We start from the raw sequence: 12,849 nt of genomic DNA on the forward strand, positions 1-12,849 counted from the left end.
GTAACCCTTTATTTTCTTACGTTTCTCTTTGAAGTACTGGCCTCCTTTTTTCAGTCTTTTGTGAAAAGCTTTTAATGTGCAAATATCATCCAACGTAAAATGTATCAAGCGAAAGAGCAGTGCTTTAACATCTGCTGAACTTCTGAAATTATTAATTTTAACTCGTTTTTACCATGCTCTTTTTTCCATTGCTATTAATAGCAAGGAACATATTGATATGTAAAAAAGTAACTTTGTTCTAGCAGGTACCACAGAAGAGTAGAGACAAATTTGTATAAACAGCTGTGAAAAAAATCCCTCCAGCAACGCCCCTTTTTGTAGGAAGGGCATTGTGGCAGCTTTTAGTGCTATTCTTAATCATTGTTTCATAATCTATTTCTAGGGAAACAGCGCTCTCAAAACATTAGAAATGAATCCTTGTACCCCAAATAATGTTGAAGTTCTGGAAACTCGATCAGCAGTTCCTAAAATAGAAGATACAGAAATAATTTCTCCCGTAGCCGAGCGCCCAGAAGAGAGCTCTGATGCGGAACCCGAGAACCACGTGGTGGTGTCCTATTGTCCGCCAGTCATCGAGGAAGAAATACCGAACCCGGGAGTGGATGAAGCCGGAGGGACCTCACAAGTCATTTACATCGATGTCCAGTCCATGTACCAGCCTCAGGCAAAACCAGAAGAGGAACAAGAGAGCGACCCCGTCGCGGGGGCAGGCTATAAGCCACAAATGCACCTCCCCATCACTTCTACTGTAGAAGACCTGGCTGCAGACGCTGACTTAGATAAAACTGCAGGTTACAGACCTCAGGCCAATGTAAATACTTGGAACTTAGTATCTCCAGACTCTCCCAGATCCACAGACAGCAACAGCGAAATTGTCTCTTTTGGAAGTCCCTGCTCCATTAACTCCCGACAATTTTTGATTCCTCCTAAAGATGAAGACTCTCCTAAATCGAATGGAGGAGGGTGGTCCTTTACAAACTTCTTCCAGAACAAACCGAATGACTAACAGTGTCACTCTGTCACTTCAGTCTGCCATCTCAGTAAGCTCTCACTGCTGGTGCTGCCGTGCCAGCACGGGGCATCTTGGAGGGATCCTGTGAAGTGTTGTTAGCAAGGTGGACCTCACTGCGCAAGTTACACTCCAAGTGTTAATGTGCTCTTAACGTAGTCTCATGGCCCAAGTAGGGTAACTCAGAAATCCAGACCATGCAACTCATTTTGGAGCTATCTGTGATTAGAGCCAAAGAATTCTCTCGTGCTCCACCTTTGGGGAGCACTTCACGGCTAATCCTGTCCGGTCCCACACATGCAAAACAACTCCCACAGCAGCACGTTCTGTTCTGTCAGTGGTTTTCTCATACGGATACTTTATGGAATTGCAAGCAGATTTACAGGCACAGGAGAAAAATGTCAAAGTAACAGATGATGTTTATTTGCCTGACACTTGCTCCATTTAGATGAAAACCAAGCACAGATTTCAAAGTTGTTAACATCATTCTCCTCTATCCACAGCATTTACGAAAAATTAATATAATTTTTACCGTAGCAACAGCTACTTAGTGTTTTGTTTGATAAAGTATACTGATTTCCGTGCCTACTGTATAATGGTTATCAAACAGTTTTCTCAGGGGTACAAACGTTGAAAATGAGCGTGACACTGACCAGCCCAAATGAGAATCGTGTTCTCTTGCTTTGGGAGGGTTTACAAACCTGTCCCTTATTTTGTAGCTTGCATGCTGACTTCCCTTGTTGCAGTTGGTTGCCCTAATACTTAAAATTGAAGTTTCTGAGACTGCAGATCTAAGTGTTTCTAAACATCTGTTTTTTTGCGTGTGACACGGTGCCTGTTTTGTAAACATGAGCAAATTCAGCATTACTGATAAACACAGGATTCCAGGGGTTTCCTGTTTGAGGTGACTACTGGGCAGTCTCGCTGTGTCGGCTATTCTCGTGCAGCCCTGATCGGTGTCAGTGCCTCCTGAGAAGGCTGTGCCACGGAGCCCCACGCACCCAGGCGGTGATGACCCAGGACATCTCGTAGCAAACGTTCCTCCTGATCAGGCACTTTGGCAGGTTCTGCCTCTGAAATGATCGTGAGTCCAGACTGATCCAGTCCTCAAAGTTTTAAATCTAAAACTAAAAAGATAATGCTTCCTGTAGGAACAGTTACTCAAGGGCTATTTTGTATGAACTGTCACAAAGTCAGTTTGAATCCGTGGGCACGCCTGCATTAAGGGCACAGCATTTTCTTTGTGAGCTGCCCGTGATTGTGTGTCCTCTCAGCATCCTCTGCCCCCTTTGGTCTTCATAAGTGATGTCTAGGACGAATGTGGTCAGAATGAAAAACTCAAAAGTGTATCTTCTGTTTCCCACACCCCCACGTTGTCTTGTGTGTTTTGTCTTTTGACAGTTAAGGCAAAGTACCTGAAAAATGGAAATCTCTGAATACATCAAAATGTGCCTGGTTTTTTCTTTTTTATCATTCGAGGTTCTGTGATGTATTTGCATATAATGGATCAGTTGTCTTTTTTTCTAGCTCCTAATGTTTCTTTTATAAAAACCACATCATGGAAAAAAGCCACAGGGTGACAAGGAGCAAAATCCATTTGGGTACTCTATGAATCCTGGCTCTAATTGCTAGAGTTCAGCTAAGTTCTTGAGCTTCATGTTATATGGACACGTGGGATGAACTAGAACTAATTATATACACACAAAGTATATTAAAACCATGTCATAGCTCCTTGGGATTTTCAACAGTGAAAAATCTATCAAGCCAGAGCCATCCCTAACAGTTTTCTCTTCTTCTTTATCTTCTTGGGCTCCTTTCCTCAGCTTACACCCCAGACACTCAGACCTGGGGCTGCCTTCGTTTCCCGCCGTGGCTGGTCATTACCACACCCCTGCTGCCCGCAACTCATGCCTCGTTCCCCCTGAAACCGAATGGATCCTGCACTTCATCTCCTTAGGATAGCATACGTGTTGGCTAAGGTAGACATTTTTTTTTGGTGTGAACTACACCTCACCGAGAATGGGAAAAGGCAGGCCAGCAGAAATTGATCTGTGTCATCAGTATATATGCATTATGCATTGCAGCCGTGGCCATGTGGATCCGATGCCCTTTCCAGCCTATACAGCTCATTTGTTCAGCTGACAGGGAATATCACTGGGCTCTTGAGTCCTTTCACCTTGTCCGAGACTTCAGTACTTTTCCTGCATGAAAAAGGTTCAGAGAGCTGCTCGGCTCTGCTCTCCCCTGCCTCTGGGGTTCCATACACAGTGATCACTAGGTTAATGGGAAGCAGAGTTAACACTGTTAGTGTGGGTAGGCTCCTGATAAGTTGCCTCATGCTTTGGAGTATGTGGTTTAGGTGTCAGGCCAAAGGTTCCTTGCCTTTTCCCACGGAATTGAAGATAGCCAGACCCACTGTGTAAATCCTAAGTTATTACCTCCCACCCACTCCCAACCCCCCAACCTGGGCATATGGGGGTGGCCTCAACACGGGGAGACAGAGGGGAGGGGTGGAGAGAGAAGATGCCCTTTGTCACATATCCAGTTGTTTGTGGCACTGGAGACCCTGGTAAATGTGCACTGTCCGTCAATGCTGGGGCCATGCTCCAGTGTGAAAAGCAGTTTCGTAGGGGTCCTGCTCTGTCCAGTCATGGTAGCTCCTCTGCCTGGGGCAGGGGAGACTAGAATTGTTCTCTCCAGCCCTTCCTGACTGGGAAAGTAATTGGGAAATCCCTCTTTCCTCAACTAAGGCCTAGTCATTGCTTAGAACATTCTAAATATCTGAACTACAGTTACGCCCCACCATGTCTGTTTAATAGTACTGTGTATTAGGACGCATTTTCATATCTCTTACAAGCCAGTTCACTTAGTAGCCGATTTCAGATCAAGTTTCCCTTGTGAGAAATGGAGATTCTGGTGGTCATTATGGCTGCCTTTCTCTTGTGAGTGGCCCTCCTCGATAAACAACATTTAGCATAAAAATATTCTTAGAAGACGTAGCTAGCATTTTGACATCAGCTAGAGCTTGTACATTATGGACTGCGTGGATTAATCTCCACATAGAGTTGCAGTCATCAGTGTGTTGAACTGTAGAAGCCTGGATTTGAGATTGTGGCCCTGGGTATCTGGACAGTTGTGTGTTTATGTGCTTAGGTGACAGAGGTGCTCTGTTCTGCGGCTGAGACTCAGAAGCAGCCGTTCGTGGAACAAGTTCAGGGCGGAAGTGTCAGCCTCGTCTTCCATACCAGCATAACCTTCACGGCCCGTGGGACTGAAGAATTTAGACACCCAGTACTGTCGCACTCTCAGAAACTGGTGAAAGTCACACTGTTAAAACTTGATGCAACTTGGATTCTTGCTGGAAGTTATTAGTCCTGTAATTCTTAGTGGTTTTCATGTTGTCCGCGTTTAGGAACATTACAGCCCTTTCTGTGTTTGAATAACTAGATTTAGGTTAGTGCAAAAAGAATTTGAAATCCATTTTACGGTCTTTTGAAATTGAAGTACTCCCTAACATTCGACATGCAGAAAATGTTATCTCAAAGCTTTCTACTGCTCAGGCACATAATCTGATAAGACTTTTTTTTTTTTTCTATTTACGCTAAAGTAATTTTTACTGTTACCTGTTTCGAACCATTTAAACATTTGCATATCTTTTATAAAATGTCTTTTTTTTTCTTATTTCTTATCTAAAATTAAGCATCTCAGAATTCAAATGTGAGATCATTAACTATTTACAAAGACTAGGTACATAGTGGGAGTTCAATGAGTAATTATCGAGGCCCCTTCCAGAACGTGCAGAATAAGCAGTTTTCCTGAAGGGTGGTATGCATCAGGATCTAGCTTGTGTGGATCTAAGACTATCGGCTGAAAGATTCAGATCTACTCACGAAGTAGCTCCAGTTTCAACGAAAACTTGGGAAAGACTCCTGCAAAAGCATCACTGTCTTATTCCTTCCATCTTCTTCCCTCCCTCATGAGTATTCGTAGTGTCTTTTTATTTGATGGCTACAAAACTTGGGACCTGTTTGTGCCAACCAGCATGTGTTCTAGTGAACCAACACTACACTGATGTGTGAGCTTAACCGATTAATATAAGCACTCATTCATTCTCTGGATAAACTCTTTCTTCAAAGCATTTATTTTAAACTGGCACTTCCCGCCAAAACAAAATTCCATGGTACCATGCCCATCCATCCATCCATCTTTTTATATCCAGAAGAAAATTATCCAGAAGAAAATATATATATATCCAGAAGAAAATTTTTCACAGAAGGAAAAGATTTTCTAAACTTACTGTAAATGCATCTTTTAGATCTGACCTTAGAATATCATTGGGAAGCACTTGGTTTACATTTGCTCCATTTATGTCTTCATGGATTATGTACCAGGGCTATTAATATTTAAACTTCTTATTTCAGTACGGTCGTGAGATTTTTATTTCTTTTCAGTTTGAGCTTTTGTCTATTACATGATCACATCCATGCCAGTTATAATACAAATGAGCTATTTTTAATGCCTATATGGAGGATCAAGAACATTAAGTTCATGTGTCAGGCTTTATCGTGTGTGGTAAAATTCCAGGGGATGTGATTTGATCTGGAATATATCCAAATTCTTACAATTGTGATACTGAGTTCTGAAAGGTTTCTGTTGCTTTTAATCATGGGTAGTGCTTATTTCTCCCTCTATTAAGAATGTTCATAGGGGCGCCTGGGTGGCGCAGTCGGTTAAGCGTCCGACTTCAGCCAGGTCACGATCTCACGGTCCGGGAGTTCGAGCCCCGCGTCGGGCTCTGGGCTGAGGCTCAGAGCCTGGAGCCTGTTTCCGATTCTGTGTCTCCCTCTCTCTCTGCCCCTCCCCCGTTCATGCTCTGTCTCTCTCTGTCCCAAAAATAAATAAACGTTGAGAAAAAAAAAAAATTAAAAAAAAAAAGAATGTTCATAGTTTGGATTATAAGTGTCTAAGTTATAGACAGAATTTACCTATGTAAGACATAACTGCAACATTTTAATGAAAATTAAAAGTGTTTTAAGAGGGAAAACTTCTGAATGTTTTTATGTACAAGTGCCTAGCTGAAGAACCATAGAAACAGGAAGTTCAAAATCTCTTAAATATGGAAACTATACTGATTGAATATTAACCAAATACAAAACGGTAATAACATAGTACTTTTTGATGGCTATAAGTTAAAAGATGTGAGTGGGGGAAATGAATATTTGAGAAGAAAATTAATTTGTGTTACATAAATCTTCTGAGATTGCCTTTGCAGTCAGTAGCCAGTCATAATTTTAAAAAGCCCAAATAACTAACACCATAGACCTTATGCTGTCCTTAAGCCAAAAATACTTTGTATACCTGGTTGATGGCTTATTTAAATGTATTGAAGTTCCTTATACACTTAAAATGTACTTCCCTTCATAATTATTCCATTTTAAAAAGGGGTAACTTTCAATTTCTGAACTTACTATTTCTCCTAAGCATTCCATTATAAGAGCTCAGAAAGATTTCTAGATGGTATATAAAATTTTCATTGAAACATGGACAAGCTAAACTGTTAGGTTTAACATTAGTATTTTTGTAATGGAGCATAGAAAACAATAGTAATTAATGATTTTCATAAGACATTTTTCAAATATTCTGCCCCCAATTTGATTCCAAAACCTTTTGGATGTTTATGATAGACTCATCTATTTAATTTTTTCCTTCCAACATAATGCTTTGGGAAAATGTGAATATGTTATGAATAGTTGAAGACAACACACAAAAAACCCTGTTCGGTTTGTTGTTGTGGAAGGGTGGGTATTCTAAGCTACCATGGGCTTTGTTTCTCCTGTTATTTTCTCAGAAAGGAGCATGGCTTTTTCTTACATACATTTCAATTCACAGTTGCTTGAAAAAGATTGGCCTGGATAGAAAGACATCCAAAATTTGAGATAGAACCACGTTAAAAACAGGTCCAAAGGTAAAAGTCACTTAAAAACTTAACTACCCTAAAGGAATGTGTTGCCTTTTCTTCTCTTTCATTAGTTGGCCAGAAGTCAGAGGTCCTCTTCATAACATTAGGAAATTGCCATTTTTTTACTTTCAAAATTGCATCGTAGTGAATTACTGTTTACAAAATACACATACTGTGAACAGATATAACTTTTTGTTTTTTATAAGGTTGTTTGTAGAGTGAGTGTTTTTTTTTTTAAGGGTTCTGTGTTAAATATTTTCAGTTTTTAAAATAAATACTAGTAACTGTTTACTAATTTTTGTTTGGTCAGGTGTGTGCAGATGTAGCGGAAAGATAGGGAGAAATCAAATCCAACACTGTTCCTGTATTCATTTCTTAAAATGTCACCACTACAGACTTAAAAAAACAACAACAACAAAAAACCCGAGCTATAATTTGTGATAATCTGTACCTAAAATCATACTTAATCATATAAGGAAACATCTAAATACTCATGTAGAGGAAGCAAACTACAGATTGCAGTATATTTGTGTGATTCAGTCTGATTCACAGAATTCCGAGTTCAAAATGGAATAAAACAACTCCACTTAACAGAGATGACAACTGAAGTATTTTCTGCCTTGTGAAAATGTGGAGATTATGTTGCTGTTAGAATGGAAAATTTGAACATTTTGTATCCTCGTATAATTTCAGAATTTAGTTTCCATATCTTTTGGAGAACATGGTTATATCAAGAACATAGAATATAAGTAACCTATTACTAAGACACCTTAAATGTAAAACTAGTATGCTTGGCTGTTAACTCTAAAGATGTTACTTATGTTTGTTTTTAAAACGTGCATGTATTTAACAATTTTATCATAGTATTGTCATGGAAAAAAATAAATATATTTTCTTACAACTTATGCAGACGAATTTGGGCATTACTGTTTTTTTTCCCCCCTCCTGTCTTAAGCACTTAGGAAAAATACCTTCTGCTTTAATACTTCTGTTAATTCTGATAAGAATTACACTGGTTTATGAAGCAATAACGTAGGGCTATCTATACATTTTAAATATTTTAATACATTGCTATGCCATTGAGATAATCATCTGTATCTTCCACTAAATCTATAATCTGTGTACCAGAAATGTTAGCATAAAAATATCCAAAAAGCGGGACTCCAACATTATAAAACAACACTGGTCCTTAAAAGTATGGTTTCTAATTTCTTCCCTCTGAAGACCAACATTTCTGGAGCTTCTAGGAATATATCAATATTAGTTTTATCTCAAGTTACCGAATTTGGAAATCCAGTCGTTGCTTCAGCAAAACCTCAGTAATTTTCAAGTAAGAAGTGATCTTAAGTAGAATTTCATAAGGGGGAGAAATTAAGTCTTTGGTCCTGTGTAGCCTATGCCTTACCCAGAGTAACAACTGAAATATGAATGGGCCACAATTTAACCTGAAGAAACTGTGAACTAATTTTAAATTAGTTGTGAAACACGTGTTAGTGTTTAAGCCCTAAGAGAGCGTGTACATGTGGTCTGTCCTCCAGGGAGATGTCCATGCATAACTTGTTTCCCAGATAGTGAATTCTTGAGCCAAAATATATAGCCCCATCAACCGTAGGGACTTTGAAAAGGTCAAAAAGAGAGGAACGACGTATTAGGGAAAGAAGAGATGTATGAACTTGTTTTTAATGTATTCAACATCACCAAAAATGTTAGTTTACAAACCCCAGTTCTTTACAAAAGAGCTGTGTAAAAGTTAGTTTTGAATGGCCTATGAAGTTGATCCAGTACCCTTCCCCTGGAGCGACTGACAGAAAAATTGAATTAAAAGTATTTATTCGGTCTCTAAGAACCAGCGAAGTTGATGTAACTAGAGATGTCTTGAACTAATTCGGGATTAAATTGGAGATGATTTTATCCCAGAGTGATTAGTTTCAGATTAAAGAGACAAGAAAAGCTTTTGAGGAGGATTTTGGTAAAAACTGGGAAGCAGAAATCCTGTTAAAATGAGTGCAACTGAAATGTCCTGGCTGCTCAAGATTCTCTCTGAACCTCTGAAAGGTGAGAACGAGTCTGAGGTCCCAGCTCAGATGCAAATCTGCTTCCCGGGTGACCCCAGCCAGCTTTATCACTGCTGTGGAAGCAGGCCCTCACGTCTCCCGCCGCAGACAGCCTTCCAAGGCCGGAGCCTCCGCCCCCCCACCCCCGCCGCCGTCTTCCTATCCCTGCAGGTGCTTGCACACCCCTCGCCCCCCACTCACCTGGTCCTCAGGGCGGATTCTGATTCGAGAGGCAGGAGGCCCTGAAGAAGCAGAGTGCAAGACACGTGCACCCTCCTAATCCCAGATTGCCCAATTACCAACAGCCAATGGCACCCTTCACAAATGAACCTCGAGTCTAATTTTCTGCCGTTGGTGGCTCCTTTCCTCTCCTGTGGCGGTGGACGGGGTTTCCCGTGAGACCAGGCGGCGGCTGGCTTGCCTGAGCCACGCACATCCGGCTCCCAGCTGGTTTCACCACCTGCTACCTGGCCCACCCTGGGGGAATTACCAAACTCTCCCTCTCCGCCCTGAACGGTGGGTCTTGATAACCTCGCAAAGCTGTCGTGAAGATTCCCATAGTGTATGTGATGCTCCCAACAGAATAGGTGTGAGATTCTTACATGTGACTCTATCCCTCCAGAAGCCTCAGAAACGGCTCTTTGTGACAGGCACCTCAACTGTGAAAATGCATTAGACACGGATAAGATGCACCTTAGGCTCGGCCCACAGTTACCCAGAGGGCTGTTTGTTACACGGCAAGAGTCCTGCCAAGATGAACCACGGGGCCTGTTCCCACCTGCTCAGATGCTGGACTCCACCTTTCTTTACCTGGGTGACTGTCTCAGTCCTCACGTCTCAAAGCATTGCTGGCTCAGGGAGTTCTCTTCCAGTGTCCCAGGACCTCCACCTCTCCACGCACCCCACCTGTCCCTGCACCCCACCTCTGCACGGCACTCCCACCTCTCCCTGCACCCCACCTCTGTGTAGCACCCCCACCCCTCCAGGCAGCCCACCTCTGCACAGCACCCCCACCTCTCCCTGCACCCCCACCCCCTCCGCTCACCGAGCACGGTTCTAACGCTTTCTTCAACACAGAAATTGAGCGTCTCAGCGCTGCATCCACAGAGCACGGCACAGTATCAGACACACCCCAAGAGCCTGATAAATAGTCCTGAAATAACCGTACCTTGAAAAGCCAATACGTGGCCTGTTTCCTGGCTATAAGAACTACATTATTTTACAGAGAGGTGATCCGCCTGTGGCAAAGTCTCCAACCATGGAAGGACAGGGGGTCCTCACGGAATTGCTGTGCCTCAGACAAGGTGGTGGCCCAAGGCGCTCCTTCTCTGGTGAGCCAGGGAAGGTTTGTTCACCGCAGGTCCTCAAGTATTTGTTGAACGTGGTGACCCTGTGTTCCTCCTCAAGGAAATTTGCTCTTATCCTCATATCTCTTTGACAGCAGTGGATAAAGGATAAATAGCCTTGACTGAAGTGACAACAGGTTCGAGCCCTCCTTCTGCCCACCATCCACCACCACCGCACCTCCTCCCTGTCTGGAAATCGATTTCCTTCTCTCTGGGTTAGGTTCTCCGTATTCTTCCAAGTGACAATTTGCATAACCAGGCGATCCATTTCTGTCCCCACCTCTCCTCCTTGAATTGTGCATCTGCTTCTCCAGAAGACAACCCTTATGGCATCTCTCAGACATTTACCTGATGGGTAGGTGAGTCCCGGTAAGTTGCGCAGGCCACACGGGGCTGTAGACCCTCACTTTACCTGGGGCTAACACGTCTCTACATCCAGAACTTTCTTCTCTCAGGTCAGATGACCCCAGAGAGCTGGGCCCGTAGGGTCAGGCTCCTCCAAGCTTACAGGCAACTGCCTTTTCCAGTGGCCTCCCAGCATGATGGGCAAGGACTCTGGTGGGCCTGGCCTGTGTCACGTGTCCGTCCATGGGCTGGTCATGTGGCTGTTCAGAGGCCACTTTTACAAAAACCACACAGAGTCCCCCAAAAAGAAGAGAGGTAGAATTTCGAGTGGCCGAAACAATAAATATTTACTACTGGCTCACTGAAGAAAAACTAGAAAATAAATGAAAGGAAATGGGAAAAAAATCGCTATCTTCTTATATAGCATTAGCTATTTTTAACACTTTGCCTGTTATCCTCTCGGACATTTTTCCTATGTGGATGTGTATATGTAAATATTTACACATTTTCATATACGTGTATATGCATGCATATATAAAAGGGTTATATTGTATATTCTGTTTTCAAACCTGACTCTTTTAACATATTTTGAAAATCTTTTTTTCATATCAATAGAATATTCATGTGCATTGTTCTTTCATGGATATGTAACACTAGCATATGGAAATATTATTTAAATTTCTTATTCCTTAGTCCTTATTGAATTCCTTTAGTCTGTAATGTATTCATACTATTCATATTTTCATTAAATAATGGATGACTTCGAAAGCCAGGCAAAGACGTCTGGCATTGATTTGGCTGGGACTAAAAAACAACACTCAGATTTCACACTAGGAACCATTAGCCCATTATACTCAAGCGCTCCCCAACTTTTCTATGCCATAAAATGTAGTCTTTTATACCAACTGACTAATGAAGATTCTGACAACGCAGAATTCTGCTTACACGGTACTTCCTCTAAGGTGACAGGGCAGCCAGCGGGAGCTCGGGAGTGGGGGCTGCTCAGGGCTCATGCAGGGTGGCCGTCGGAAAAGGCCTGGCTCAATTTAGCCAGTCCTCGGGGCACCCACACCAGCAGCTGAACCCCATCCCGGGCCCTCCGTTATTGGTAAGAGTCCCTGGACCCACAGGAAACAGGACTTTCAGGAACTATAAACAGGGATTTTGAAATCTTTTGATACCCTCCGGGAATAGAAGTCCCTTTATCCTAGGAGCCTTTGACTCATTGTCTAGGGATGCGGCAGGCTGTGGCGCATTCTTTACTAAGAGAGCACATGACATGAACGTGTCTTAGGAAAACAAATCTGGTTTCCAGTGAAGCACTGTGTGGGAGCTATCACCGCCTGGTAGTCAGGGCTGATGGGGTCTAGCCAGCAGAATTCTAAGATGGCCCCCAAGATGCTCGCCCCTGGTGCACGGGCTGCTACAATCCCACTCCCTGGAGTGTGAATGTGACAGGATGGCACTCCCACGATTAGGTTACCCATCAGTTGACTTGTGTGCATAGAAAGGAAGATTATCCACGATGGGTAGCCAAATCAGGAGCGCTCACAGGAGGGAACGGGCCTTGAAGAAAGTCTCCTGACTGCTTCGAAGGAGCAGGTGGCCGGTGAGTGTGCCAGACGAGACCACAGCCCTGGGGGACACTTGGATCTGAGGAGCTGGGTCTTCTCTGTCCTTCGTAGGCTCACCCATGTCTCATCCAGGGGTCGGTTCCCACCGAGAGAATCCTTAGCAAATGCTCATGAAGCAAACGTGTGTTGGCACATTCTGCGAAGGCGAGCGCTAAAGCATGTGAGGCCCCAAGAGATCATTTGGCCTCCCTCCAGCCTAACAGCCCCCAAGCCTCTGAACAAACCCCAAGGGCTTTGGGCTGCCAGGCCAGAGGCAGTCCTGTCACTGTAAAGAAGACCCCCAACCCTTGGCAAATCATTTTACCTCCCCGGTCCTGAGGGGCTGGACCAGTCTGTCCCCCAGCTTCATTCGTGAGGCTGGAGAAATGTGACTTGGACAAACAGCGGGTACATTTTCTGCTCTGACAGTGCCCCCACATCATGCCCACACTCCGCCAGGTGCCCTTTGGAGCTGACGCTAGTGACAACACAGGACGCCTGCAGCCAGGGCAGCCTCTCCTCC

The 12,849-nt window shown here is 43.2% G+C and overlaps 1 protein-coding gene across 1 annotated transcript in view; it reads left to right on the forward strand.

Moving 5' to 3' along the window:
- The window catches only part of LIFR (LIF receptor subunit alpha), a 75,161-nt gene extending 72,711 nt beyond the window's left edge, over window positions 1-2,450 (forward strand). Inside the window, exon 20 of the mRNA XM_043599648.1 lies at window positions 383-2,450. Coding sequence (XP_043455583.1) covers window positions 383-1,006 — 624 coding nt within the window. The 3' untranslated portion in view covers window positions 1,007-2,450. The remainder of the gene's footprint in view (window positions 1-382) is intronic.
- The last annotated feature ends 10,399 nt before the right edge of the window (window positions 2,451-12,849 follow it).

The sequence above is a fragment of the Prionailurus bengalensis genome, chromosome A1 (assembly GCF_016509475.1).
Source record: "Prionailurus bengalensis isolate Pbe53 chromosome A1, Fcat_Pben_1.1_paternal_pri, whole genome shotgun sequence".
In the NCBI taxonomy this organism is placed as follows: domain Eukaryota; kingdom Metazoa; phylum Chordata; class Mammalia; order Carnivora; family Felidae; genus Prionailurus; species Prionailurus bengalensis.